Source organism: Lynx canadensis, chromosome D1 (genome assembly GCF_007474595.2).
Source record: "Lynx canadensis isolate LIC74 chromosome D1, mLynCan4.pri.v2, whole genome shotgun sequence".
Classification (NCBI taxonomy): Eukaryota; Metazoa; Chordata; class Mammalia; order Carnivora; family Felidae; genus Lynx; species Lynx canadensis.
The window spans coordinates 56,563,218-56,590,001 of NC_044312.2; the positions used below are offsets into that span (position 1 = coordinate 56,563,218).

Below are 26,784 nucleotides of genomic sequence, written 5' to 3' on the forward strand. Positions count from 1 at the left end.
AGGTAAGGATCCCGGCAGAGAGAACAGAGGCCATAATCCCTCACATCCAATCATAATTGACCACTTTTTATTATAATAACAGCTCCATTTTGCAAGTGAGGCTAACGAGGCTCAGCGAGCTTGAGAAAGTGTGTCTTGTGGTTCCACGGGCAGAAAGTGACAGTTTAGCAGAATCTGCCAGATTGTGAGCCCACCTAAACGGGACCAGGGCTGACTCCTATGTGTCCCCATGCCTAGCACAGAGCCCAGTGCTGTACAGGGAACAAAAACTGTTGGTCAATGAATAGAGTGACAGAGCAGGAACCTAACCCAGGTCTCTAACCACAGGCAGAGAGAGGGAGACCCAGGAAGTGGGGCTCAATCCAATGGGGAAATCCGGCATTGCAGCTCTTCCAGAGAAACAGGCAATAGGAATTTAGTGGGGAAAAGCCTGGGGCTTGCATTCTAGTGCACAGACTTCCTGTGCAACCTGGACTGGACCCTGCCCCTCTTTGGGACTCAGTTTTCTCACTTCCAGACTGAGCGGGTTGGGTCTTATGATACAGTATTGTCCCAGCAACAACAGCCTTGAACCCCCTGCAGCCAGAGAGATGGAGTCAGGGAAAGGCAGGAGTGGGAACTCTGGCCCCCAGGATCCTGGGAAAACTGGCTCAGACTGGGGTGTGCAAAGGGCACGCCCTCCCAATACTGAGTACAGTGGGGAGGAATGGAGGGTTACCTGGCCACCTCCTCCAGGCAGCATGCCAGGATGTCTAGTCACTGACTCACAACAGCAAACATACACCACCCTGCACACATTCACTCTCATACACACTGCTTCTGCTTCTGCTTTTCAAACCCCACTGCTTTCTTCTGGGTTACCCTAAGCAGCTAGGGTGTACCAGCGCTGGGATGCTCAGCGAGCTGGCCAGACAGGTCTTTCCCCTGCAGGAAAAACCTTTAGGATTCTGCCAGAGTTAGCTACAACCCCCCAGCATTGCCCACATGCACCATGGCCCACATGCCTCTGCCTTGCCAGCCTGGCTTGTAAACTGTCGGCCGACGGCCAGAAAAAGATGAGGAAAAGTCCAGACCAAGCCACCATTTATACCATCAGGACCTTGAGGTGGGCACCAGAGAAGACAGGTGCTTAGAAGACCAGTGTGTACCAGAGCAGCCAATGATAGAGAAGAAAGAAAACTCAGAGACCAACTTAGGTTTAGACTACGTTGGGGAGACTGTGGGGAGACTGCATGCTGGTAGGGATGGTGCCTCACTGAAGGTCATACTGGGCTCTTCGAGCCTACATCCTCCAAGCCTGAGGGAAGCCTGAGTACCTATGTGAGCTTATTTCCTACAGCTCTGCCGTACAGGGAGACAGTGTGCTGTGATGGGAACAGTCCAGACTTGAGGCAAGACAGTAATTGGAACTTCAGCTCAAATTGCTCCTAGCTTCATTCAGCTTTATTACTCTCTGACCTTCAGGCTTTTCTTCTGTGAAAGGGGGATAAAATGAATACCCGCTCACAGGGTACTGTGGGGGTTAAAGGGAGCTCCTTGAAGAAAGGTGCTGGTTTCTAGAAAGCTCCCAATAAATGGAGATCCTCCTTCTCTACTCTACCTCTTCAACATCCCCCACGCTCCAGACTTCTTCTCAAACTCAGGTGCCTATGTGCTCATTGGTTTCCATGCCTCTTCAGTGCTACTCTTCTTTAAGATGGAGTTCTAGGAGCATGTCTTCCAGAAGCCTCCCCCTGAGCACTTCAGCAACCAGGGCCTCGCTCTTCTTTCACTGCACATCTCATTTCCTGGGCTCTAATTCCCAGGGTCATGAGCCCCAGCGACCTACCTGCAACTGGCCGAGAGAAGCGATATTCTTCAAGAGCTTCAGAAGGAAAAAAAGCCCCCACACTTACTGCTTTAAGTTGCGCCCGTGGTTCAGGTCAGATGGACTTGAAACTACCTTAGTGTTGCTCTTGATAAATCACTGCCATTTTAAGTTGTGCCTTTAATATTGACTCAAAGGCAGACAAGCAACGGCCATAATATCTATCGTATGTGCTCCTTCTATCACGAAGGATCTCAGTGTCCGAAACCTCTTTTAGCCAAATGCTAGAACAAGTCTTGTTTCCCCAAGAAACTTGCAAGCTTCTTCCTTTCCCAAAATAAAAACCAACAACTATCATGTTTCCATGTTTGCCCTGGCTGCCAGGAAGCTCAGAGTTGACCACGAAGCTCAACCTCTGCAACTTTGTTGGACTCGTATGGCTGAAATACTAGTATTTTTTCCTTCAAGTCTTGACTTTTCCTTTTACCCGGTATCACACTGTATGTATCCCAAATTGCCTCAAATCCTGCATCAGTTGGGGTAGAATATGAACATATGTTCATAGTGGAAGCGGTCACATGGTTCAGCTGAGCACACTTGGTAACTGTGGATGGATGAATTAAGGCTTAAGTTCCGATTTCTCAACCATTTCTGTCCTGATACCCAAGGTAACACCCACAAGTCTTTACCTGGATGGGAAAGTAGTCTCGAAAGTAGCGCCACACAGCCCAGTTTCGGACCCACTGTGATCTCCTGCCACCTTCCAGGAAACAAAATACAGCATTGAGAAGGAGTGGGAGTAGGGGCGGGTGATGGGTGGGCAAGGCAGATAAGACAGAGCCCCTGTGAAACCCTGAGTTGGGGGCCTACCACCCTGTGGAGCATCTCCTCCCCCCTTCCTGCCAGGCCCTTTGCCACCTTTGTTCCCTCACGTTATGCAAACCCTTGACTGAATGGGAGCTCCTCTGAGGACCTGGGTGGTGCCCTCTGAGGGGCTTTTAACACCTCAGACCACCCCCTGGGCTGGCTCCAGGCTTTCCCCTTAGTAAGTGCTAAGGAAAAAGGGGCGGCACTCACGCTGAGGAAGTTCACGGTGGGCAGGAGGGAGCGTCCCAAGGGCGAGGGGGTGGGGCTGGGAGGCTGTGCTCTCACCTTTCTTGGGCGTGTTCCAGTCAAACGCCAGCCAGGTGAAGTAGAGCACAGCGATGAGCCAACAGTCGGTGCAGAATGTGTACATGAGGATGGCGCTGCAGGCCACTCCTGGTGGGGAAGCAGATGGCCACAGATCAGTCCCTGTGGTCCCCGGGGGGCGGGGGGGAGGGCTCCGTTTCCCCCTGGGCAAAGGCTCACCAATGACAGGGCCCAGGCACAGCTGGGGCCGCGGGCAGAGAAGGCCTGTAGCCACAGCCTGGGGAGGAGCAGGCTTCCGGGGACAAGAGCCTCATCTAGATTCTGATGGGCGTCCCTGGTGTCGAGGGGCTCATGGGCTCCATGTGGTCTGGGCAGTAGTGCTGGGGAAGCCATCCTTGGAGCTGATCTTTCTGGCCTTTCCTCGCACATTCTCCCAACCCCGGTACCTCACCCCCCCACCATTACCGTGGACACAGGGAGGGACCTGCCAAGTGCCTCTACATCTCAGGACTTGGGTGGAGCCACTGTCTCATGTGTGAGGCCGGGAGACTTTATCCCATTTTGGAAATGAGAACACCAGGGCTCGAGGAGGAGGTAACATGCCCAAGGTCACCCAGCAGGACGGTGGCAGAGCCAGGATTCAAACTCAAGCTGGACCAGTAAAACCAAAATTTGCACCAGGCTTTAGAAGTTCACCCAAAATCAGGGCGCCTGGGTGACTCAGTGGGTTGAGCTTCAGACTTCAGCTCCGGTAATGTTTTCACGGTCATGAGTTTGAACCCCGCTGTCAGCCTGTCAGCATAGAGCCTGCTTTGGATCCTCTGTCCCCCCTTTTCTCTGCCCCTTCCTTCTTACTCTCCCTCTCAAAAAATAAAAAACATTAAAAATTAAAGAAAAAAAAAAAAAGAAAGAAAGAAACTCACCCCAAATCAGAAGCCCCAGACTGCCACCAGAGGGACCTGACAGAGATGGATTCCTGCCCCAGGAGGAGGGCCGTCTTCTACCAACGTAATGGAGCAGCAGGCAGTCCCAGGCCAAAGCCCAGAGCCCATAGGCCCCCTTGCAAAACCCCAACAGGGCCCCCAGATGACTGTCTGGGTCCAGCTTCCATGCAATCACTCCTTTCTGGGTCTCCCGGCCCTAACATTGAATAACGAGGCACAGAAAGGAAGGAAGGTCTGTGCCAGAGCTGGTTTACCTCATGGCTGGCCCCTAGACGGCTTCCTCAGGGCCTCTCTTCTTCCCACTTCTACCCAGCCATCAAGGTCTAGCTCAGACCAGATCGTTTCAAGATCTGTTCTCCAGTATCACACTACCCTTCCACACGGACCTCTCACCTCTGAATTCTTCACACTAGGGAAGGGGGGCACATCTTCTTTGCTCCCTGGCACTCAGTCTAGGGCTGGGGGCAGCAGGTACTCATGCTTGTAGAAGCGTGGCTTCTGTCTAGCACCCTCTCCACTGCTCAGGGGGCGAAGTCAACCCTTGTTGTATGCCCACTCTGCTGGGCCCTGTGCTGGTCATGGGTGCTCCAGGGCTGCCCGGCTCTGCAACCCATGCCCTCTCTTCTTCCCGTTATGCTGAGCCTTCTCTGGTTTAATGAGGGACAGGGGAGGTCTGGACGGACTCTCCATGAGCCTAAGAGCAGGAAAATGGTGGGCCCTTGTCATCCACAATCCAGTCCTGTTCTACTCCTGAGCTAACCTCTCTCAAGGTAGCTGAATACAGCACAACTATCTTGGAAGGGGCAATGAACATAGAGTGACCGGGCATCCAGCTTTTCAGGACCAGCTTAGGAGCGTGACATCACAGATGGGGAAGGTGAGTCTCTAGGGAAGCGTTTGCAGTCTACAAAACTTTGTTAAAGGCAAACTGGGAAGTATTTGAAGCAGCTTGGTGAGTGGCTATGCCTAAGTTAAGGTCACTAACAAAGTCACTCACACTGTTGAGCAGTTGCCTTTGGTGCCCTTTCTTAAGCCTGGGACAAGGGCCATTCTAGCCCTCTAGATTCCAACAGGCACCCAAGCTCTTTGAGAGGCAAGGCGGATTCTCCAGGTAGGGCCTGGGCAGGGAGGGCCCTGAGGTTCAGGCTAGGGTTTGAGCATCCTGGAAATCTAGCTGCCATCAAACCCCCAACTCTCCTAAGGGGAAGAATGACCAGGGGATGCTGAGCCACAGGCCCCAATGCCCCACTGCCTCAATGTCTGGGCTCTCTGGGAGGGTGAGAATCCCTACCTACTGTCCTCACTCTGGTGCTAAGGCAGCCTGGATGGAGAGAGAGAGAACCCATGGAGAATCTAGAGACTGTATGCTAGTTCTGGACTTTCTCAGCCCAGGTGGCCACTCTCCCTAAGCCCCACATGTCCACAGCATGCGCCAGACTACTTCCTGCACACAGCCCTTCAGCCTGAGCTCCCTGGGAGCTGGAACAGTGCCCTACTTACCTCTCCAGCCCTAGCAATCAGCCCAGAAAAGGCTTCCTGAACAAAAAATGACCTGAACCCACCAAATGGCCTCCTTTCTCAGAGCCTGACCCCAGTCCTCTGAACAAAAGGTTCCCTGCTTCACCATCGTGGGCTACAGGGCTGCAGCCGGAAGCCCCATCACAGGGTCCATGAAGTGAAAACAACTACTTAAAGACCCTGCTGGCTCCATGCGTGGAAGGCCCATGGCCACCTTCACAATCGCCCCCTCCCCACATCTGGGTGAAGCTGGTGATTCAAAACTCTCGTCACCAAGGCCTGTGAGCAGGGTGGCCTGTGACTGCTCAGTGGCAGGGAGGCAGCAGGCCCGTGATGAGTGTGGACGTGCTCTTCCGTGAAGCCTTAGCTCCGCCACTCATCAGGTACGGCCCCTCCTTGAGCCTCAATGTTCTCACAGGGTGTTGGGAAGGTTACATGAGACGATGTGAAAAAGAGCTTAACACACAGCTAAGTGTCCCCTCTGGAGATCCATAGACTTGGATGGGGAACAAAATAACACCTTTAATTTGTACCCATATCTTAGGGAAATTCCGTATTTCCTTCATTTACGCGTGTAACACACCCCCGTAGGATTAGCAGTGACACCAACAGAGAACAAAGGTGCTTGCGTATCCCATCTACAGCAGTGGCAGATATCTTAAAAAATGATTTATTCTCATCACTACTTAAGAATTATAGTAACGGTAAAAAAAATTGTAGTAATCATTAAGCCTGCTGCTAGATCTTTCTATTTAACGTAATAATAGAGAGGCACACGTGTTACTGCACATCTAATTCGATTTCTTAAATGCACACATATTTACACTTCAATGTCACTGGTTTTCTCTGAAATCCCCTATCCTTTGCATGACACATTTAAACACGCTGAGGAAGTCGTATAGCCTTTGCCACAAGGCCAGAGGAGTCCACTGCACGAAAATGGTAAAGAGTCACTCTGTTCAGAGGTAGGTGATGGGGCCAGAGCAGCCTCTGTAACACGGGATGAGCCTCTGCCAGCAGATTTGGGTGGGAGCAGGAAGGAGTGGCGGGCTGCCCAGGGCAATAATTAGCGGCAGCTCAGCACACCTACCCATCCAACCGGGCTTGGGTCCCACCTACACAAGGGCGTTGGGAAGATGCCGGGCCGGTTTCTGAGCTATGTTGGACTTGATCAATTGTTAACCTTCAACTTGAGGCCAGTCCCTGTTGCACACTGCATGGACTGGGGTTCTACCTGCTGCTCTGCTCCCTGTCAGCCACGCTCTGACCCACTAAGCCGGGGATAGTGGGGGCTTCTTGGTACGAGTGGGGACAGAGGGACCTGCTACAGCAGGCTGCGCAGGTGTCTGGGAGACTTGTACCCATGGGGTCCTGTCCTGGTCCCACTACTTCCTCCTCATTCTGGGTAAGGCTCTGTCCCTCTGGGCTCTCTACTCTAGGACCCTTATAAGTGGCCAAATGTAGTCCAAGGTGGTGGTTTGAGCCCTAAGGGAGCCAGTTTAATGGGCTCTGTTCCCCAGACCTGTGTTGACCTCGTAAAGTCCCTGTAAGAATCTGAGGACCGTAGTTGCCCTTCACCCCAGAAAAAGGTACACATATTCTCACATATAATTCTTCACCTAATTTGGAGGGTTCATGGTCCTCTCCCTAAAGCCCACTCTTGGGCCTAAAGGTGAAAAGGGGCTATTTCAGACCAGGTCCACTAACTCTGAGCTCTCTGGGAAGGTGGGCTCCCTGGAGGGTGCACTGGGCTTCTACCCAGATCCCAACTGTGCCACTTAACGGGCTTCACAGTCTCAGAGAGTCACCGAGCCTCTAAGCTTCCATTTCCTCACCTGTGAAGTAGAAAGTCAAGGAAAGGCGCATCAAGTGCCTGGTACACTGTGGGGGCTTGATAAACAGCACCCTGTCCCATCCCGCTGCCCGCCAAAGGAAGGGAGGGGCAGCACGGAACTGCCCTGGAAATGTGGTCTCAGAGGCCCCCACGCCTCCTGGAAGGACAGTCGCTTTGCACTGACAGGGTAACTCGTGATAAACCCCATCAGCCCGGACAATCTTAAAGAGTGGTGTGCCCCGAAGGACTCTCCACAGGCACTGGAATGTGCTCTGTGATACTCTGCCCTGACTTGCTGGGGGGCCACTCACTATGCTGAGAAAGCAGGAGCCTGGGGAAGAAGCGAGGCTGCTGGGAGAGCAGGGGCTGGCCCGCACAGGGGCCCTTTCCTCCTCCCAGACAATCCCCCACGGCCCGACTCTGGTCTGGCAGCCCAGGGCCAGGGAACGAGTGCTTGACCAAGCTGGACCTGCAGTAGCCAAAGCACTGCCAGGGGAGGGGCTGAGAGAGAGAGAGCGAGAGAGAGGCTTTAAATGCGCCAGAGGGAGTAGCTGGGGACTGTGTCGGGCAGAGGGTACCGACAGCTGGGAGGGTGTCTGAGGGCACATCCCAACAGCAGCTCCCATACAACGGGGGCCCACCGTGACCAGGCCCTGTGCTGCAGGCTCTCATCCCTTATCTTCAAGTCCCACAAAGGACGCATGGAGTCAGCAGCTCTTTTGTCACATTTGCAAAGAGGAAACACTTTCAGAGAGCTCCAGGTCACAGAGCTTGCCTGTGGTAGAGTCACGACTCAAACCCGCACCGTACCACACTAAAGCAAAGCTGCACACCTACTGGAAAATGGATGTGGGTAGGCAGTGTGGCATGTGGGAAAAACACAGGCTTTGGGGGTCCTACAGAGGTGGATTCAATTTTTTGTGACTTGGGTAAGTTACTTACCTTACGTGAGAGTTGGGTTTCCTATCTGGGAAATGGGAACTGTACCACCGCCTCCCACTGCATCTCACTGAGTCCTCACCCATGCCTACGGGTAGAGACTTGATCGGGCACCCAAGAGATGCTCTTACCCTTCACCCCTGCAGAGCAGAGCTCCTGCTCTCACCTTTGCTGGGGAGACCCCTGCCTGCCCTCACCCGCTAAGCCCTGGCTTACCAAGCACAAGGAAGGACAGGACCCATTGTAGCACCGAGATCACCTGCAGCTGCTTTTCCACCTTGGACCTATTGAGCCAAGTGACAGAGAAGATGTCCTGGAGGGCGGAGAGGATGCTGGAACCAGTGCCTGCAGCAGAGGGGACAGGTCAGCCTGTTACCACCCTTCCTTCCAGCCTCAGAGTTCCCAACACGAACCCACCCCCACATACACACTTTCCTACATGTGAGAGGAGCATGGGCCACAAAATCAGACAGCCCTGGGTTCAAATCCTAGCCCTGCCACTCAGTGGCTTTGTAATTCCGGGCTGTTCGCATACTTCCCTGTGCCCCAGCTTTGACAGATACCCATAGGGAATGGTGTTCCCCTCGTGGAGTCATTCTGGAGACCAAATGAAGTATCCAAAGAGGCTGGGGGGAAGCTCTCCATAATTTCCAGTTCTCTTCCCTCCCCCTTTCACCCCAATCAAACTCCTGTCCTTATCCTTTATCTGGATCTAGTACAAATATTTAATCTTTACTATCTGTGCCTGTGAGGCCAAGGACAGAGGTTCAATATCCAACTTGCAATGTTTTTTTTCTCCAAGTGTACTTTGAGTACCCCAGTCCCTGCCCCCTCTCATCCTCACGACCCCTTTTCCAGCAGTCTGAGCCCTCTTGTCCCCACCCAACACCACCACTACCATTACCACCTTCAGAGGGATTTACACTTTCGGCTTCATCTCAGTGCCCAGAGCTTGGGGCCCAGAGAGGAACGAAGCAGGAGCTTTTGCTTCCCTAAAGGACCCCACGGCCAGTGAGCTTCAGGAAGCCTGGGTTAGTGAGGGCGGTAATTATGTTTGCTACCAAGCAGGTGCCAAGCCTAGAAGTTAGGCCAAGATGTGCCCACTTAATTGGCTCTTTGGCTGTGCCCCCAGGATGATGCCCTGGACTCCAGTGGCTAATAGGCAGTAGGACCAGAAAGCCTGGTGATGGCAGGAAAGGCAGGACTGGGGAAGAGCGTGGGTGAGGCTCCTCACCCATAGCCTACTTCTTTCAGCATCTGGGCCAAAGGGAGTGGGTCACTTCAAACCCCCACATCTGCTGAGCCCCAACTGCATACCCTGCACTCTATACGTCTTCACTGAGTGCTTCCTGTGCGCTGGTCAAACATTCCTTCACACCAGCCACTCTGCAAGGCCCAAGCACTGAGTCACAATCTTGTCTTTGAGGGTCTCTTGACTTTTCATCCTGGCCTACTGCTGGGAGAGGGTTTAGGGGCTTACACTCAAGCCTTTGCATTTCTTCAAAATCTGGACAGCAACAAGGTCACAGCGGAATTTAGAAAGGGACATAACCCTCATCTGCTGAGAGTTAACAATTGCTTTGACTTTTAGGAGACACACAGATAACACCAGACCTCAAGGCAGACATACCAGTCCTGTCTCCTGTACCTGGTCTAATGGATCAGAGGAAGGGGTCATGGAACAGCAGAAGACCCAGACGCCAATTCAAACCTCGGTTCCACTCACTATGTGACCCCAGGCAAGACCGCCAAGGCTCCTTGCCATATCCCCAGGGCATGGCACCTATGGGTGCTGAGTAGCCCTGTATACTCCATGGGCATAACTGGGATAGAGGTGGTCGTACGTGAACTTACAAAAGCAAATGAAGCTGGGCCACAGAGGCATTCCAGAGGCTTTGGCATAATGCTCCTTGGCCCTCTAAATAAAAACCCTACCACCATGGGCCCTTTCTACCTTCACACTTTCCCAAAACCCATGCTAGAGCCTGAGGGCCCCCCTGGGGTCAACGAGTAGGGTCCCATTAGATGCTCAGGTGACTGAGGAGGAGCACTGACTTGCTCAGGGTTACCCAGGCAGTAGGAGGTGGAGCCAGGGCTGGAACCCAGGATTCCTGCTCCCAGCTCATGGTGCCTCCCTTTCCCCTACAGCAGGTGCCAAGCACAAAGGGCTCTTGTACTTGTACGTGGGACACAGCAGATCTGAGACAGGTTATGCTCAGGGCCTGGAAAACCTGTCCAGAAGTGGGGAAAGGCCTGTGTAAATACATGGGGGAGAGAAGTGTGGCCCAAGCACAGGCCTGAACCCCTGATCCCAGGGCTGGCCTCCCAAGTCATGGCTTTGCTGCTGGCTCTGCCTCCTGAGCTGTGCTGGATGAAGTGAAGTAAGAGCCGTGGCAGCTAAGGTCTGGGTCCCGGTGTTGTGGCTGCAGAGAAGACAGAATATACTCCAGCACCTTCCTCGTCCAAGTGCGGCCTGAGCGCTGTTTAGAAATGCATAATCTAGGCTCCAGCCTGAATCTGCCAAATCGAAGTCTGCATTTTAACAAGATCCTGAGTCCAAAGTCTCAGGTAGGGTAGTCTGGAGCAGGGGCGGAGGTGGGGGAAAGAGCTGGGACCTCCACCTTCTGCTGGGCAGGGAATAAAAGGCAATGGTCGTGGGACCAATGCCTACTGCAAACAGGACCCTGAGGTCAGCAGCTTGAGGAATGCTTAAGGAAAGGGCTCACTGGGACGCCTGGCTGTCTCAGTCGGTGGAATATGCAACTCTTGATCTCAGGGTTGTGGGTTTGAGCCCCACATTGGGTATAGAGGTTACTTAAAAATACAGCCTTTGAAAGAAAAAAAAAAAAAAAAAAAAAAGGAAAGGGCTCTGGGTGAGGGCCAGCCGACTGGTTCCACTCATCATATGGAGCTCTCCTGCTTGGGAAGAGGCCACACAGTAATTCCCCACTGGTGACATATCCCCCGTTGAAACAACTGAAAAGACAAGTTCTTCCTCATGCCTAATCCAAATCCATCTGCTAAGCTCATCTCACAATTAGATGTGGCCAGAGTGCTGGAAGGTGTGTGACCTTCACCCTAATAACCAGACAGAAAGAAGGAACCGGAGGGTCTCACACCAGCCCCAAGGCAAGCGGCCAGAGCCAGTTTTTTCCACGCTGCCCAGCCTGTTCTCACCCTGTCTTATCCCAACTATCTCCCACAGCCCATTCTGCAACAAAGTAGGAAATGCCAAGTGCACTGAGAAGTGACAGGTGTTTCTGTGGAAGTCAGAGTGAGGTGTTACCCGGAGTGGGAGGCCAGGGGGATGCTGCCTTCCTTCCTCAGGCCTGGCCCACTTAGCTGCCTCTGGGCCAGACCATCCCAGCCTGGCTGACCACAGAACCCAGCCCTGTTGCTGGCCTACCCATGACACTCAACCCCAGCCCCAGTGGAAGCCTCCTATGAACATAAGAGACGTCAAGCCATTGTTCCTCTGCCCAGAAAGCCCCTCTTTGCATTGCCCACCTGATGAGACCCTGACAATGAGATAAGGCAGCTTGTCCTTTGAAACCCAGAATGGCCAAGCCTTTGCAGAGAGGTTATCATTCTTTCCCTGGGATTATGAAGTCAGAAGCCCATGCAAGCCTGGAACTGTCAGAAGCCATCATACCTGTCCCCTGCCCGTGGAGAAAGCCTGTCTGGAATGAAGTCAGGAGAGGCCCATGGAACAGAGAAATAAGAGAGAGAAAAGGAGTCCTCACTCTGGGTCCCATGGCCCCTCCACTCGTACTAACCGCAGATTACAAATCTATTCTCCCAAGATGCGGCCAGGCCTGGGTCTGATCCATGTCTGGGTTCCCAGTGGCCTGCCAGTGCCTGGCCCAGAGCAAACACTGAGACGGGTTTGCTGAGTGAGAGGAGGAGCAGGTCTCTGATCTGGCTGTTCCTCAGGCCCCCCCAGCTGCCTCTTTTCACGGCCGGTGAGAGGCATGCTGCCCACGTGACCCACAGAGTACTATCCACCGGCGCTCGGATTCCTCACCAGGCCTGTGAGCTTGGCATCATCACTCCCACTTGGAAGGTGATAAAAAAGTGACAGGGCCAAGGTCACTTAGCCAGAGGGTGGCACAGCTGGACTCAATTCGGGCAAATTGGATTTGGCTTGGATTCTATTCCTATGCCGCAGGTTCCCCCGAGTTCTTTCTCTCTTCTCCCCACAGCCAAGTGGGGGGAAAGCTGGGAGGGGATGGGGAGAATGAATGGCCTGTTTTCCTTCATAGGGGAAGACCAGGAGCAGGCATACTATGGAGTGAGTGAAGTGGTAGCAGGCCTCCAGGTTTCAGTCCCAGTTCTGCCACCGACTCCTGTGTTACCTTGGCCAAGTCACTTTACCTCTCGGGGCGTTGGTTTCCCCATCTGTAAAATGAGCGATCTCTGCGATTGCTCAAACTCCTGGGGATACCACCTAGAGGCTTGGTACAGTTGCCCAGCAGATGGGAAGTGAGGCTCAGCTGGGTACCCTCGGGTCAGCACCCAGCTGCCAGCAGCTCCTCTGCCGGGCTGTGGCGGAAGCTGGTGTGCAATCAGATGCCACCACCGCCGCCGCCTTCACACTTAGCCTGACTGTCCTCCAGCCCCGGGTGGGGCCGGCAGGGAGTGACAGCATCTAGCTCAGTCTACTCTGCTCCCACGCCGCCCTCTCCTGGCCTTCCCCAGCACAAAGCACCCTCCCCGCCCTCTCAGCACCAGTCCTGCTGGCCGGCCTCCTCTGCCAGCGTCTGCTGGGTGCCGGGCTCACACCTGACTCGTCCATGTGCCCTACGCAGGGCCTGGTGAGAGACGGTGCTCACAGAGGTTTACACATGAATGAACAGACCACGAGCCGCAGATGCAGTTGAAGGCCTGGATGTCCGAGTGAGTGGACAGGAAGTGGCTTGACAGGAAGGCCCCAGTGCCCTCAATGAGGACCTTGGCCAGGGTGGAGGTCGGGGGGAGGGGGGGCAGGGGGCCTCCCTCTCCCTCCCTGAATGTGAGTTCCCCCCTGTGATGCAAACAGAACCCACTACCCACATGTCTTTTTTTTTTTTTTCATGGAAGGAGACAAGCCGAGCTACAGGCTAACTTCACGAGTCCTGTGAAGAAATGTTCCCAATAGCTAATTCAACTAGCTGCTCCAAGGCAGGCACCATCCATCTCACCATTTATTTTACACAGCTCGTTTGCTCCTAGATCAGGGGAGGGCAGAGGGAGTGGAGCTGCCAGAGAAGCCCAGAGCAGTTCTCTTACACCCAGCAAGGAAGCCACCCCATCTATATGGGGCTTCAGTGTCCCACGGCACTCCCCAGGAAGGCAGGCAAGGCAGGGATGGCAAGCCCCATTTCACAGAGATGGAAACTGAGGCAACTTAAAGCCAAAAGACATTAAACCCATCGCCTGAGGTCAGGGTACAGGAGAGCTAGGACTCGAGGCTGGTATTGGGGCTCTGCGTCCCTCATCATTCCTATGAGGCCAAGCCAACGAGGGCTGGTCCCCATGACACAAGCCAGTGCACACCCAGACTTTAGGAACACGCCCCTGCCCGAGGGAGGGCCACTTGCTTGGCCCCAAACTGGGCCCCGAGTCTACTGGGGACATCCTCCCATGGGCTGGCTGTACAAGGGATGTGACCTCCACCCCCACATGCTCCCACAGGTCACGCTGCCACCGCCAGGGCTAAGCCACAGCTGCCTACAGCAGTGGGGCCAGACACCCTCCATCCCAGAGCTCAGGCTGGGGTGGCAGTGGGAACGGGTGTGCGAACACCTTCTTGCCCAACATCTGATAGCACAGTGACCGGGAGGCCACGCCCAGGCTGATGAAACCAGGCCTTCCCGGACTTCCCTTGTACATGCAGGGGCAGGATCTGAGCTCTAATCCCCTTAATCTGAGAAAGGACCCTTGGCCAGCTCTACACCACATGGCTCTGTGACCTCAGGCAAGTCACCTAGACTCCCTCAGCTTCAGTGTTCTCACCTATAAAATGAGGAGAATGATCCCCACCTTACAGGATTGCTGGGAAGAGTAAATGGGGGAAAAATGCATGTATGGTACATTTGGCATTTGTCGGATGATTTGTCGGAAGCTACTGTCACTGCTTCCACCATCGAGCAGAGTGGGAACAAGCGCAAAATTTCCCTAGATGTGCATGGTCCTGAGGTTGCGTGTTATGAGAAGAGGGGCAGAGTGGAGGTACTGGCCGAGGAGGCTCCAAGGAGGCAGCACGGCCTCCACAGGGCTTTGAAGACAAGATCTGGGAGGTGAAAGGAAGGAAAAGTGGGTGCTGCGATTGGGGGCAACTGTGGGACCAAAGGCTCAGAGGTAATTATAAAGGGCAGGCTAACCACCCAGGAACAGGGTTCACGTGCACCAAAAACAGAAGCCAAAAACAGGGAAGCCGGAAAGGGCTTGAGTAGCCAAAAGCGGCCTCCTGGGAGAAGGTGGGTGGGGACTGAGATAAGGCCTGAGGCACCGGGCACTTACGAGGTGCCGGGCACTGTCCTGGCACTGGGAATATAGCAGTGAACACAGCAGACAGTGTCGTGCCTGTTCAGGGGCTTGAATCCTGCTGAGGGACAGATAAAACACCTACACGTAAATGTGTGATGTAATGCCAGGCGCGCATGAGAGCTATGAAGAAAAATAACTTGGAGTGATGAGCTAGAGAGGGGACAAGAGGATCCTCTGACCTGTGGAGAGGATGCCCTGAGCAAGGCTGGCCTCCGCCAGGAAGGAGCACACATGGACAGCTGTGGGTCCTGCCTCAGGACGGCCCACACCACTTCCTCCAGCCACCTTCACACTGGCATTTGGGGAGGGGGCATGCCAGCCTGGAAAAGGTGCAGAGGACGAGAGGCTGGGCGTCGGGAGAAGGTGGCCACTAACCTACAGGAAGTGTGGCCTTGGTGAGTCACTTCCTGTGCAAACCTCAGTTTCCTCATCTATACAGTGGGGCTAATACCCACCCTGCCAAATTCTTGTAAGGATTAAATGAGGTAATGTATAGGCAAGAGCTTCATAAAAAGTAAAGACCTGCGTGAACGCTAGGTAATTATCAAGTGAGCCTCAGTTTCCTCTCCTGTCTAATGGGTATAACAAGCCCTGCCCTGCCTAGAGGCAGAGGTGTTAGCATCCACACACTTTGGGATTCAAACCCCAGCTCTGACTCTCGCCTGCTTTGAGACCCTGAGAGGCACTTCCCTGTCTGAGACTCAGTGTCATCCTTACTTATACAGGATTGTTGTGAGGAGTCTAAACAACTTACGAAAAAGGGACAGAGTGTCTGGCACTCTGATCGACACTAGGAAGATGCCAGCGAGGTCAAGAGATGTGAACAGCTTTAGGGGTCTCTTGATGGGGGGGGGATATCATCCTGCTCATGTCCTCAACCCCAAGGATGCCAGACCCACCTGGACCTAAGCCCTGCCCTCAGACATCAGCTGCCAAGTGGCCAGTGAGGAAGTTGCCCCAAACTACTTCAAAGAGCTGGGTATGAGAATGCATAGAGGCAGAAAGATGGACATACTGACCCCTGGCAGACCCTTCTAGTCCCAGGGAGGTCCGGGAAGCCAGGCCAAGTGCCTAACAAAGCCGCTTCTTTAAGGCCAGAGGCAAGTTCTCTTTCGTGGCCCCCCACAAGCACCTTTCGGCCGGAGTCACACGTGTGGTGACGGGAAGGCCAGCCATGGCTCCAGGGAGACGTGCCAGGGGATTTTAGAGTCCCCGTCCATGCCTGCGCTCCTGTAAGCCTTGCACACAACACACCTCTCCACGTGCTCAGCCAGATACTCCTTCCTTTCAGGAAGCCTCCCCACACCCTTGGCCCTGCCTGCAGTCCCCCAGCTAGAGTCCTATCACCCTCGGGTCCAGTCTGGTCAGACGTTCAGCTCGTGTTGGTAGACACCTGCCAGGCACTGAGCGCTGACACCTCAGACTTCCCTCAACCTTCCTGGCCGACTCTTCCTTGGGGAAGCCTACCGCGCCACTACTCTTAGACTTTCTTGTTATCGGGAAGAGTGTGCATTTGTCGGCAGGGACCTCATCTTGTTCACCTGGGTCCCTGTGCCCACGATGGGGTCAGGTCCAGAGCCGGTGCTCGGCCAGGTGTTCACTGCATGACTGGATACTGGAGGGGACGGAGAAGAATAAACAGGGCCCGGACAAGCACAGAGATAGGCCCTGTCCACAGCTGACTGACCTGGGCCATGGCAGAGAATCAACCAGAGCTTCCTGGGCAATCAGGAGGGACGGGTCTCCTCCAGCTGGACAGGCTGGAGTTAAATGCAGGAGCGGCAGTGGCAGGTTCCAGAGTGCAGGAGAGGACGGAGCCCCCAAACACTACCATTCATTCAATAGGTGCTTTCTAAGCACCCTTTACACACCAGGCCAGGCACTACACTGGATGGGAGCTTCCAGACCCTGCTTCTCCTTTGCTTCTTGGGCACCTGCTGGAGCCTGGGCTCTGCCCCTGGGCAGCACACCCCTGCTGTGGCTGGGGAGACAGGTCTGTGAACAATCAGGCACAGATGGTAAGTCAGGGCTGGGAAATCTGGGGTGGGGGGGAGCCCAACCTGTGCTGGAGGATGTTCTCAGAGATGCCTTCCTGGAAGAAGTAATGGTCAGGTGACATGTAAATGAGTAAGCATTAGCCAGGCTGACAGGAGGGAGGTACAGAGTCAGGACCTCAGGTGCTGGAGTCCTACAAATGGCATTTGCAAAGGCCTAGAAGGAAGAGAACACAAATTTGAGGAATTAACTGCAAATAGCTCAGCCAGGCTAGAGTAAAGCAACTGTGTGAGTGGATGAGTCTAGTTGACAGAGTAGAGAGGGAACCATGAAGGACCAGTAATGCCAGGCCAAGGAGTCCTGGGCTCCATCCCCAAGACCAAGAACACTGCTGTCCACCCCTCCCATCCCCTTTGCTAACTGCAGATGGTGCCTCCGGGCCCCTTGGCCACGAGCTGGCCATTCACCAGGTTCTCTCCTGGAAAGACTAATAGTGTCCCCTTTAAGGGTTAGGTGTCCTTAAAGCAGGGCCCATTGGCCCAAAGGGGAGGCCAACATACAGCTGTGGTGGGCTTGTGGGCTGGGAAGCCCCTGGCTTGGCCTCAGGAGTCTGCATGAGCTCAGTGGATTCCTGCTTGTCAGTCTTCAGGACCCCCGTGTTGGATCTTGGCAGGGGACGAGGCGTCCTCCATATCCAGATGGGCTAGATTCCCGGGCCTCCTCTTTCCCTCTTTCCTCCTGGCCCTAAATTAGGGGTTTGGGTTGGATTAACTAAAATCTGAGGTCCTGACAAGTTGAGCCTTCTGTGCTCTGCTAGAATCTGTTAATGAATTTTTAGCCACAAAAGATCCCCTAAAGGGACTACAAGCCCTTCCTTGGGCTATTCTAGAGGCCTGGACTTCCAAGTATTTGGTTTTCATGAAGTAGGGTAGGGTCCTGGGAGGTGAGGTCAGGAAAGTGGGGCTCTTGGGATGTCATGGGCCCAAGATTCTGGAACCCTGGAGGTGATTGTTGAGGACCCCAATGGCCCACTTTCCCCACCCCCACATTCTGGCACAGTAAAAAAAAAATAGCTACCGAGGTGGGAGGGGTTGCCATGGCAATACCACCGCCTTTCGGGTATGTCACCCAGAAGTCTCCAAATAGGCCCCTATCATAATCCATGAGCAAGTATGGGGAGCCGGGCTCCTCTGGGGCCTCACTTGGGCCCCGGGCAGACACGGGCCCACTTTCACAAAGACAAATAGAGAATGGGAATGGGGAGGAGGTTGAGCCCCAGGGTCCCCCAGCAGTCAGGGGCAGGATTGAAACCATATTTTTGCAGCAGAGCTGAAATAAATCCAAGGAGAATGGCTCATCTAGCTTTCCTCACTGTACAGATAAGGAGCCTGACGTCCCAAGAGGGCAGGGTCTTGCCAAGGTCACGTGGGAAGCGGATGCAGAGTTAGGCTCCTGGCCCTGTACTCAGGATGCTTAAATCTGCTCTAATGATGAAAGGAATTCATGTTTCCTCCTTCTGTTGATTTGCCCAAAGGGTTTGTGGGTTCGGCTTCCTTGGATCTGCACCACAACCTGGGTAGCTACTCTTATTATGCTTCTGCCCATTTCATAGATGAGGAGACTGAGAGGAAGGGGCAGTGGCTTCTTGAGGCTGCAGAGCAGTTCAGTGGCAGACCCCAGGCCCTCAGCTCTGCCGGCAGCATTGCATACCCAGGAGACCCGAGAAGTGCCGGAGGCCAAGAAGGTCTGAGCGCACCTTTCCCAGGAGCTCTCAAATCTTCCCCCCAGGTGGTTACAGACGAGCCACCCGGGGCCTGGACACAGCATCCTCTGTCTCCCTTGTCTCTGCCTCTCGGTGCAGCAGGGCCTCAGCCCATGTTCACTAGTCAGAGGCCCTGCAGTCAAACTGCCCATCCCACCCATATCTCATGCTTCCGTTTATGCTGTTCCCTGTACCTGAATGCTCTGGCCTGCCTTGCTAATGCCTTTCCATCTTTCAATATCCAGACTAAATGTTACCTCTTCTAGAAAGCCTTCGCTGACTCAAGATGGTTTCGCTGCCCCACCCTCACCATCAGGCCTCCACAGTTCCCCATGCTTCCTTCCCCATCACTGTGTGCATCACGGTGCACTGTCATCTTGCGTACATCCCCATCAAAGGCAGGGACCAGGACAGACCGACCCGTGCATAGTACAGAGCCTGACACACAGAAGGCATTCCATTAGTAAACCGAAAGGTCCACACCCCAAGTCCCCACCATGGCACAGCCCTCCTGGATGCATCAGAGCAGGGAAGGTGCCACTCTCCAGTGGTGGGAGCCTGCTGCGTATGTCACACAGGATGAATGACAAGGATGAACTGGAGTTCGTTACGAGTTGCTTTGCAAAGGACTTTCTGCTTATGTTCACTCAAACCCTCACACTCTTGAGTGTTTGAGATGTTTGATGTTATTTTCCGTATGGGGTAGTGAGATCCCCAGAGGGTGAGTGGGCCATCCAGCCATATCCCAGAGGGGAGCTAGGGCTGGCATCCTGGACCTCTGGCTTTTAAGGCTCTGGAAATGATAAGGGGGACCATGAGGAGCCCAGGTCCCCCAGTTGGCACTCCTCCCTGGAGCCAGCTCCTCATGAGACTGAGGGTATCTCCACAGCAGGGAACAGCTGCAGCCCCAGCACCCAGCAGGCACAGAGACAGCTGGAAGAAGGACTGAGGAATCACACTGAAGCTAAAAGCAGGGGTTCCTCCCAAGAGGAACAGGGCAGCTCTCAGGAGGGCGGAGGTTCCATTAATGATTCACTCATTGAACAAATATTTACTGAGCACCTACTACATACACGATACCAAATGCAAGGGACACAATACTGACAAAGACAAGGTCCCTGTTCCGGAGGGGCTGACAACCTTATGGGGGAGACAATTACCTAAACAGATAAGGACACATGATAATTTAGGTAACGATAAGGGCTATAAACAATAAAACAAGTTGTGGCAACTAGGGGGCAGTTTTACACATGGCATGGTCAGAAAAGGTCTCTGAGAGGAGACTAAAGAATCTGAAGCAGCCATGCAAAGATCTGAACAGAAGGGCAGCACATGCAAAGGGCCTGAGGTAGGACAGAACTAGTGGGAATGCTGGAGGAACAGGAAGACCACTGGCAGTTCTGGAGCACAGCATGGCAGGAGATGATGTTTTAAGGTGGTGGGGGCTTCATGACCTCATGGAAGAGTTTTGAAGGTTTGATGTATGATGAGAGGCAACTGGCAGATCATCAGAGCTCTGGGGGCCTGTGATGTCTCTATCCATCAGGCAGCTGGGGGTGTTTCCTCCAAAAGCTTGGGAAGAGGGGATCTACCACCCCATCATGGAGACTGGGAGCAACTTTTACTCCTTCAGGAAACTGCTGAGGGTCTTCAATAGCCAGAACCCTGTGCTCAGCCCCTCACCACCTCTCTCTTGGTTAAGGAGGCAAATCACAGACTGGGAGATGCATCTAGATTCCAGGCCTTGCTTTGATAACTCTGAACCAGTCCCTTTTCTCTGGGGCCCTAAGTATCCCACAGGTAACTTGAAGGCTGGCCCAGACCCAGCACGAACAGATAGCTTTGATTTTATGACTCAAGTATTTGCTGCTGAATTTGAGGTGGGAGGATGGAGGTGGAGCAGGATTTCCACACTGGCTACTGAGTCACTCAACCTGCCAAGAAAATATCACTCTTGGCCCTCCTTTCCCAGCACACAAGAGCCCTTGGCAGCACAGAGGGCCCCCAAAGTGGCCTCTGTGCTGTTAGGGAAGTGGTACAGGGTAGAAAGACATCTACAAAGAACCGGGGGAGAGGGGAACAGGGGAGTGCCATTCTTCTCCTATGATTCAGGATTGGGTTAGGGGACTGTCAACCCTCAGTTCCAGAGTTAGCCAACAACCTAACCTCCTAGTTTCACTCCCTACCGAGCTCCTGCTTGCATACCCCCGGTAATGGGGAGTTCGATCCTTACCCACACCAAGTCTTTTACAGTCCTCAACAGCTATTAGAAAGGATTCCTCCATCATATCAGAACCTGCCCCCCGTAAACCTACCCCTGTTCCTGGTCTTGCTTTTTGGAGGCACATCGAACAAACAGATCAGCTCAGAATTTTACTGGAGTTGCCACGATTTTGTGCTGGGTCCTGTGCTAAACCCTGAGGATATAGGCAGTGCCCGCGGGTTCTGTCCCGAAGAGCCTCTGGTCCAGGGGCAAAGGCAGGAATGCACATGTGACTAACTCAGCCTCCACCCCAGGCACAGGATAGTCCTTCAGAGATTAGAAATTACCAACACAGACTCCCGCCTCCCCCAGCAGACACCCACCTACCCATGCTCCCACAGCTGGCTTTCTCTTTTGGCCAACAAACCAGTTACCAAGGTATCGACTTCAATCTCTCACCCAAGACAGGACTTCCTTTCACAGAATCCATGGTCTCTCCTTGAATATCGCCACTGACCAGGTGTTCGCCACCTCACAATGGTGGCAACTTATCCAGAGAGGCAAACCAGGCCACTGGGGAGTGTCTTCCAAGACCAAGGATGTAGAAAGCCATCTAATGAAGATGCCCAGATAACATAGCATTTGCTTCAGCACCCTCCCCTACCCCACCCAGCCTTTCACCAAAGCAGGTCCAGAGAGCTACCATGTGACTGGTTTGCATTTCATACCAGCCCTTGCTACATCCCATGATGGAATTCCTTGCAGCCAGTTAAAAAAAAGGGAGGGGGGGGGAACACGTTTTAAAGATCTGAAAACAACATGGGGATATTAAATGAGTTGGTCACTTTTATTGACTACAAGTCCTCCTGAAGTACAGGTGCTAGGTCAAAAACATGAGAGTCAACAACTCCTAGAAGGATGCAGCTCACAGCCAGTGGACAGCAGAAGCGAGGGAAGGGGATCTCCGGGAAGGACTACCCTAGAGAGCATCCTTATCCCATCCCCTGGAGACAAAAGCATTTTTAAAAGCATGAACATGGGTAAGTCCCTTCCTTCCCCTGACATGGGCATCAAAGGGCACAGTGAACAGAAAAGCACTCTCAAGTGAGAGAAGAGGCTGTCATAGGCTATTGGGCCGGATGCACGGAGCAGGCTGCTTGCCCCCAAAATGGCAACAGCAGCTCAGTACCTTTCCAAGGGCAATGCCAATGCCCAGGACATAGTTAAACCGTGATGCAGTGCCGGGGTGGGTTACTTTGCAGCTACTAGAAGATTATAAGTGATTCTGAGGAACAGAGGAACTACTCAGAGAAAATAGGATTTAGAACTATATCTGTAGGATGCCCTCAATTTTATATAATGTGTATAAATAAAATCATAAAGGAATATACTCAAAGAGCAATAGGAAGCCATTTTTGGATAGTTGATTGGCCAGCCATTGTTATTTTGTTCCCGTTTTTCTCTAGTTTTCAAAATCCCAATAACTAGTAAGTTTTATTTTCGTAATGAAGGTGGGTAGGGTAGGTGATTGTCAGTTACCGAAGGGGAAAAAAACGCTAAGTAGGAGAGGTTCAGCAAACAGATTAAAGCTTTAGGCAGAGGGAGGGAAACTTCAAAACACACAGACCTAGGATAGCAGTGATCACTTCCCCAGAGTCCCTCTTGGCCAAGGCGTCTGTTGAGGAAACCTCCGGAAGGTATATCTTTTCCCATCAATTTCTCCAGCTATAAGTGAATATACATATTCACCAAGGGCCTCAGCTCCACACTGGTGGAACAGGAACATGGGCCACATGGAGGGTACCCAGGGTACCCCCCCGCCCCCCCCACCTTCTCAGGATGCCAGGCTCAGTCGCTGCTGAGTGGGCTCCTGAGACTGGCTGGAGGATGGGAGTAGGGCAGAGTACAGTGTGGGCACACCTGTCCCAGCCAGGCATGTTCCCAGTCTGGTGGCTATTTCAGAAGATTGCAAAACCTTGCCACTCGGCCCCATCCAGTCTCTCATAGCATGCTCCACCCGGTGAGGAGAGAGGGGAGGGAACTCGCAGGGGCCACAGACAGTGCTGGGGGTTGGGGAGGAGTTGTTAAATATCAACCTCATCTCACAGATGGGGAACACAAGCTGGGGGTGGGGGTGGGGGGTGAAAAGTGATGTAACAGGGGTTTCAAAACTTGATAAGTGCCAGAGTGAAGAATGAACTCAGACTACCATGCCGCCTGCATCTGACTAGGTCACCGGGATCCTTCCTTCTTCCCCGACCTAGGTGCGCTGCTGGGAGGGGGCGGCAAGCTTTGGAAAAGAAAAGAGAAAAGGGGTCGGGACCTCAACCCGCACACTGGCCGGTCCTCCAGCAAGGTACCCTCGTTATAAGAACACACTCCTGCCTGCCTCCCAGCCCTCGTCACATCCTTTCCCGAAAACCCGCGTGCAGCTTCCCAGCCCGGGATGGAAGCCGCCGAGGCCCTGCAGACCCCCGGGGCGGCGACGGCTCGTCTCCCAGACCCCTGTCCCACCGGCGGCCCCGCTCACCTCGCAGGACCCCGGAGTAGGCGGCTATGAGGGTCTTCATGCTGAAGCCGCTGCAGCTCACGGCCCCGCGGGAAGCCGGCTCGCCCTATGCCCCTGGCCCATGCCCCGGCCTCCGGGGCCAGGGCTTCGCGCCGAGCTCGGGGGCCGGGGGACGGCGCCGACGCGGGGAGCTGGGGGCGCACCGCCCGTCGCGGCCCGAGCAGCTGCCGAAAGCGGGCCGTCGGTGGCGGCCACTGCGCTCGGCTCTCGGAGCGCGGCGCTTTATCACCTCACAACGGGGGCGGCCCGACGCGGGCTGGGGCGGGGCCTGCCGTTCCACCCGGCCCGCCCTTCGTCCTCCGGGAGCGGCAGCGCGCGGCGGCGCGGGAGGGCGCGGGCTCCGGGGCTCTCGCGGGACGCGCGCTCCAGCCGTGCTGCCGCTCCCGGCTCCCTCCGCCGCCGTCCCGCGGGCACCCGCGGCTGCTGGGCCCGGACGCCGAGCTCGTGCAGCCCGCCGAGCGCCTTAGCGGGTGGTGCCTGCCCGAGGCCGGGCCTGCGCTTGGCTAAGATGCTAAGGTCCCGCCTCGCGTCGCTGGTGCCGGGATTCGTTAGGTTAGGCCCGGGCTCGCAAGCCACCCAAGCGGCCTCTACCTTTCCATCTGGTTATCAAGACACACCACGGAGCGTCTGTACACTGCGGGGTGCTGGGGACCCAGCCCAGCCCGCCCGGTCCCTGCCCGGGGCCGTGGCATGTCACGTTGGTGAAGGGTCGGGGTCGGGGGCGCCTGAAACAGCCACTCACAGGTGCTGACGGCAGTTGCAGGCACAGGACCCCGAGGAGAGAGGGCCCCCCACCCCCCACCTCGGCTGGGGTTGGATGCGCTTCCCGGAGAGGTGAGCGCACTGCAGTTTCAGTCTGGTTCTGGCCCTGCCCTCCGTGGACCTCAGTTTCCGTATCTGTCAAGTGAGAACAATAATTATTTTTGTGAAATGCTTTGAGAACTAAATGAAGTAAGGTACAAAAAAAAAAAAAAAAAGCCTAGCATAGTGCCAGACACATGTTCCAAAATTATTTTCATTGCCCATCGATGAGTAGTTTTGTAGATGGAGTCTGTCGGGGCAAGCAAGAGAGACAGACGGAATGTCTTAAACTAGGAAGGTTGAGAGGAGACGACATTGCCCCTGGGCTACTGGACCGGAGATGATCAGTACGTTTCTGCCAGGCTGAGAGGAAGGAGAAGGGCATTTGGGCAGAGGCCACAGCACGGGGAAAGGCCTGGAGATGGGAACCCTGAGTGCCCTGGTGTGGCTGGAAGAGAGATGCAGGTCGGGGAGGAGTAGGAGATGAGGCTGGAGAGGTAGACAGGGGCCAGATCTGAAGGGCCTTGTAATCCGGCCAAGAAACTTGGACTTCATCCTGTGGGGCATGGACCAAAGGAGGGGTGTGAAGAGCAGGGCACCTTGATTAGATTGGAGGTGGGCTGGCGGTGTGCAGATGGGGGCTTGGGGAATAGGGCAATAAAACGTGTCTCCAATTTGGGCCCTTCACAGACATGTGGAAACATCCAGCAGAGGATACAGAGGGAAGTCCAGCGGCTGAGAGGGGCAGCCTCTTTGCTTCTGAGCCAACTCACAGAGTGAGGACTCCCTCCTGTTGGCCCCCAACTGCTCACCCATCCCTGCTACTTAAGCAGCTTGGTCCAGACTGGTTTTGGATGGAAAACCAGATCCAGAATTGGAGTAGTCCAGGGAGAAAGTTTCTTGGCAGTTTTCTTTGTCCTGGGACCGTTGTCTCCTGCAAGAGGTGAGCATGGGGGACCCACACCAGGCACTGACTTCTCCTGGCCCCCTCCCCACACATCCTAACATCCTTACATTCCTGTCTGGAATGGTCTGCCTTGCTCCTCCTGCAGGTATGTGAGCAGGATGGCTCTGGGACCTGAGTCCCTTTTCCTTTATCTTCTCCCTATCCAAGCCCATGGGTGCTTTGGCCAAACCAGGGATAGAGAGGCCAAGTCAAGCTGCCAAGCATGACTTGACCAGGGTGGGCTTCACCAAAGGTGGCACGTTCCAGCCCACCCTGCTCAGTCACCAGTGTTGTGTTGCCATTGGGAATTCTGGGTGCAGCTTTGTAGCTTGTGGGGGGTTAGACACTTGCATGTCAGAGACTCCTTCCAGTGATAGCAACCTTCACCCTTCCACTGCACACAGCCAGCCTGCAAGGCCCAGGGGACACTTCCCCTAAGGAAGGCACAGGGCAAAAGGCAAAAGGCAAAAGGCAAAAGGCAAAAAAAAAAAAAAAAAAAAAAACCAACAAAAAAAACATTTACCAAGCACCTGCTCCATGCCAGACCCTGCATGGCCTGTGTGCACTTACCTAATCCTCACAGCTGCCCTGCAAGGGGTGCTTATCACCCCCGTTTGCAAATGAGGTACAGAGAGTTAAAGTGATTTGTCCAGGATCACAAAGTGAGGAAGTAGTATTAAGCTGGGATTTCTATTCAAGCCTTCCTGAACCTCAGAGCCCGTGTGCTTTCCCTTACACATGAAGACTGGGGAGAGGGACCAGCCCAGACACTGGAACTACTTGACAGAAGCAAATTCCCATTTATTACCTTCTTTACACTGCCCCCCCCCCCCCCGCAGCCCTGTGAGATTCTTCCCCTTGCACAGTCAGGAAAACCGAAGCTCAGAGAATCAAAGAGTTTGCCAGATGTCAGTGTTGGGGCTGGGGTTTGAACCAGTTCTCATGCCCGAGGCTACGGCTTGTCCGGGTCAAACTCATTCCCAGTGCTCAGCTCCCTTGGAGAGTGGACGAGGAGAGCCTGACATGGTCCTGTGGTCCAGAAACTCACCCACCTCCTCCTTCCTCATCCAGGAATTTGCCTGGCAGGACGGCTTTGTGGCAGGGCTGCACCCCTCCTGGGACTGCTTCCCTCCCCTTTCAAGCCCCCAAATGTCCTCCTCCTGAGTGACTTCACCACATGCTGCTTGGTCATCCAGAGCCAGATGGTATACAGTATTGGGTGCCAGGCTCAGGAGTCTGGACTTTATCCTCAGAGCAATGCGGAACCATAAAGGGTTTTAGCAGGGGTGACAAATGGTCAGTTTTGTGCTCTAGAAAGATAATTGTCCAAACAAGAACACTTTCAGCTGTCACCTCCGTGGCATCCTTCCTTTTTACCTATGGCCTGTGTTAAGCAGGGTCCCTGCAGGAGACAGCCTATCTGTACTTGGGTAACTTGAGGAAATTTTAATACAGAAATTTTGCAACAATGTCAGCAGGGTGTGCAGCTAAGCTCAAGGGTTGACACAGTACCCCAAAGCTAGTAACACTGTAGGGACATGTGGCCTGAAGGTCCAAAGAGAGGAAGCCAGGCAGAGTGAGAGCTGGGTAGAGGGGGCCACCTGATAGAAGCCCTGGCCTTCATTGAAGGGGCACAGACAAACCCTGGTGACCTGGCAGAGTCACCCTCTGTCCCTCCCTCTAGTCTTCTGCCGGGCTTCCCACTAGCCAGAGGGTGAGGGAGCCTGATGATGCAGTCCATACAGAGAATTCAGGAAATGTGCAGGATGAAGTTAGAGAGCAGGTCTGGGAGGGTAAATGGAAGGTG

At 54.1% G+C, this 26,784-nt stretch overlaps 1 protein-coding gene across 1 annotated transcript in view; it reads right to left on the reverse strand.

The window, feature by feature from the left end:
* The window catches only part of DGAT2 (diacylglycerol O-acyltransferase 2), a 31,693-nt gene extending 8,276 nt beyond the window's left edge, over window positions 1-23,417 (reverse strand). Inside the window, exons 1-4 of the mRNA XM_030333960.1 lie at window positions 23,192-23,417; window positions 8,390-8,518; window positions 2,960-3,067; window positions 2,497-2,567 (exon numbers count right to left, since the gene is read on the reverse strand). Of these exons, the coding sequence (XP_030189820.1) occupies window positions 2,497-2,567; window positions 2,960-3,067; window positions 8,390-8,518; window positions 23,192-23,231 (348 nt within the window). The 5' untranslated portion in view covers window positions 23,232-23,417. The remainder of the gene's footprint in view (window positions 1-2,496; window positions 2,568-2,959; window positions 3,068-8,389; window positions 8,519-23,191) is intronic.
* Between the last annotated feature and the right edge of the window lie 3,367 nt (window positions 23,418-26,784).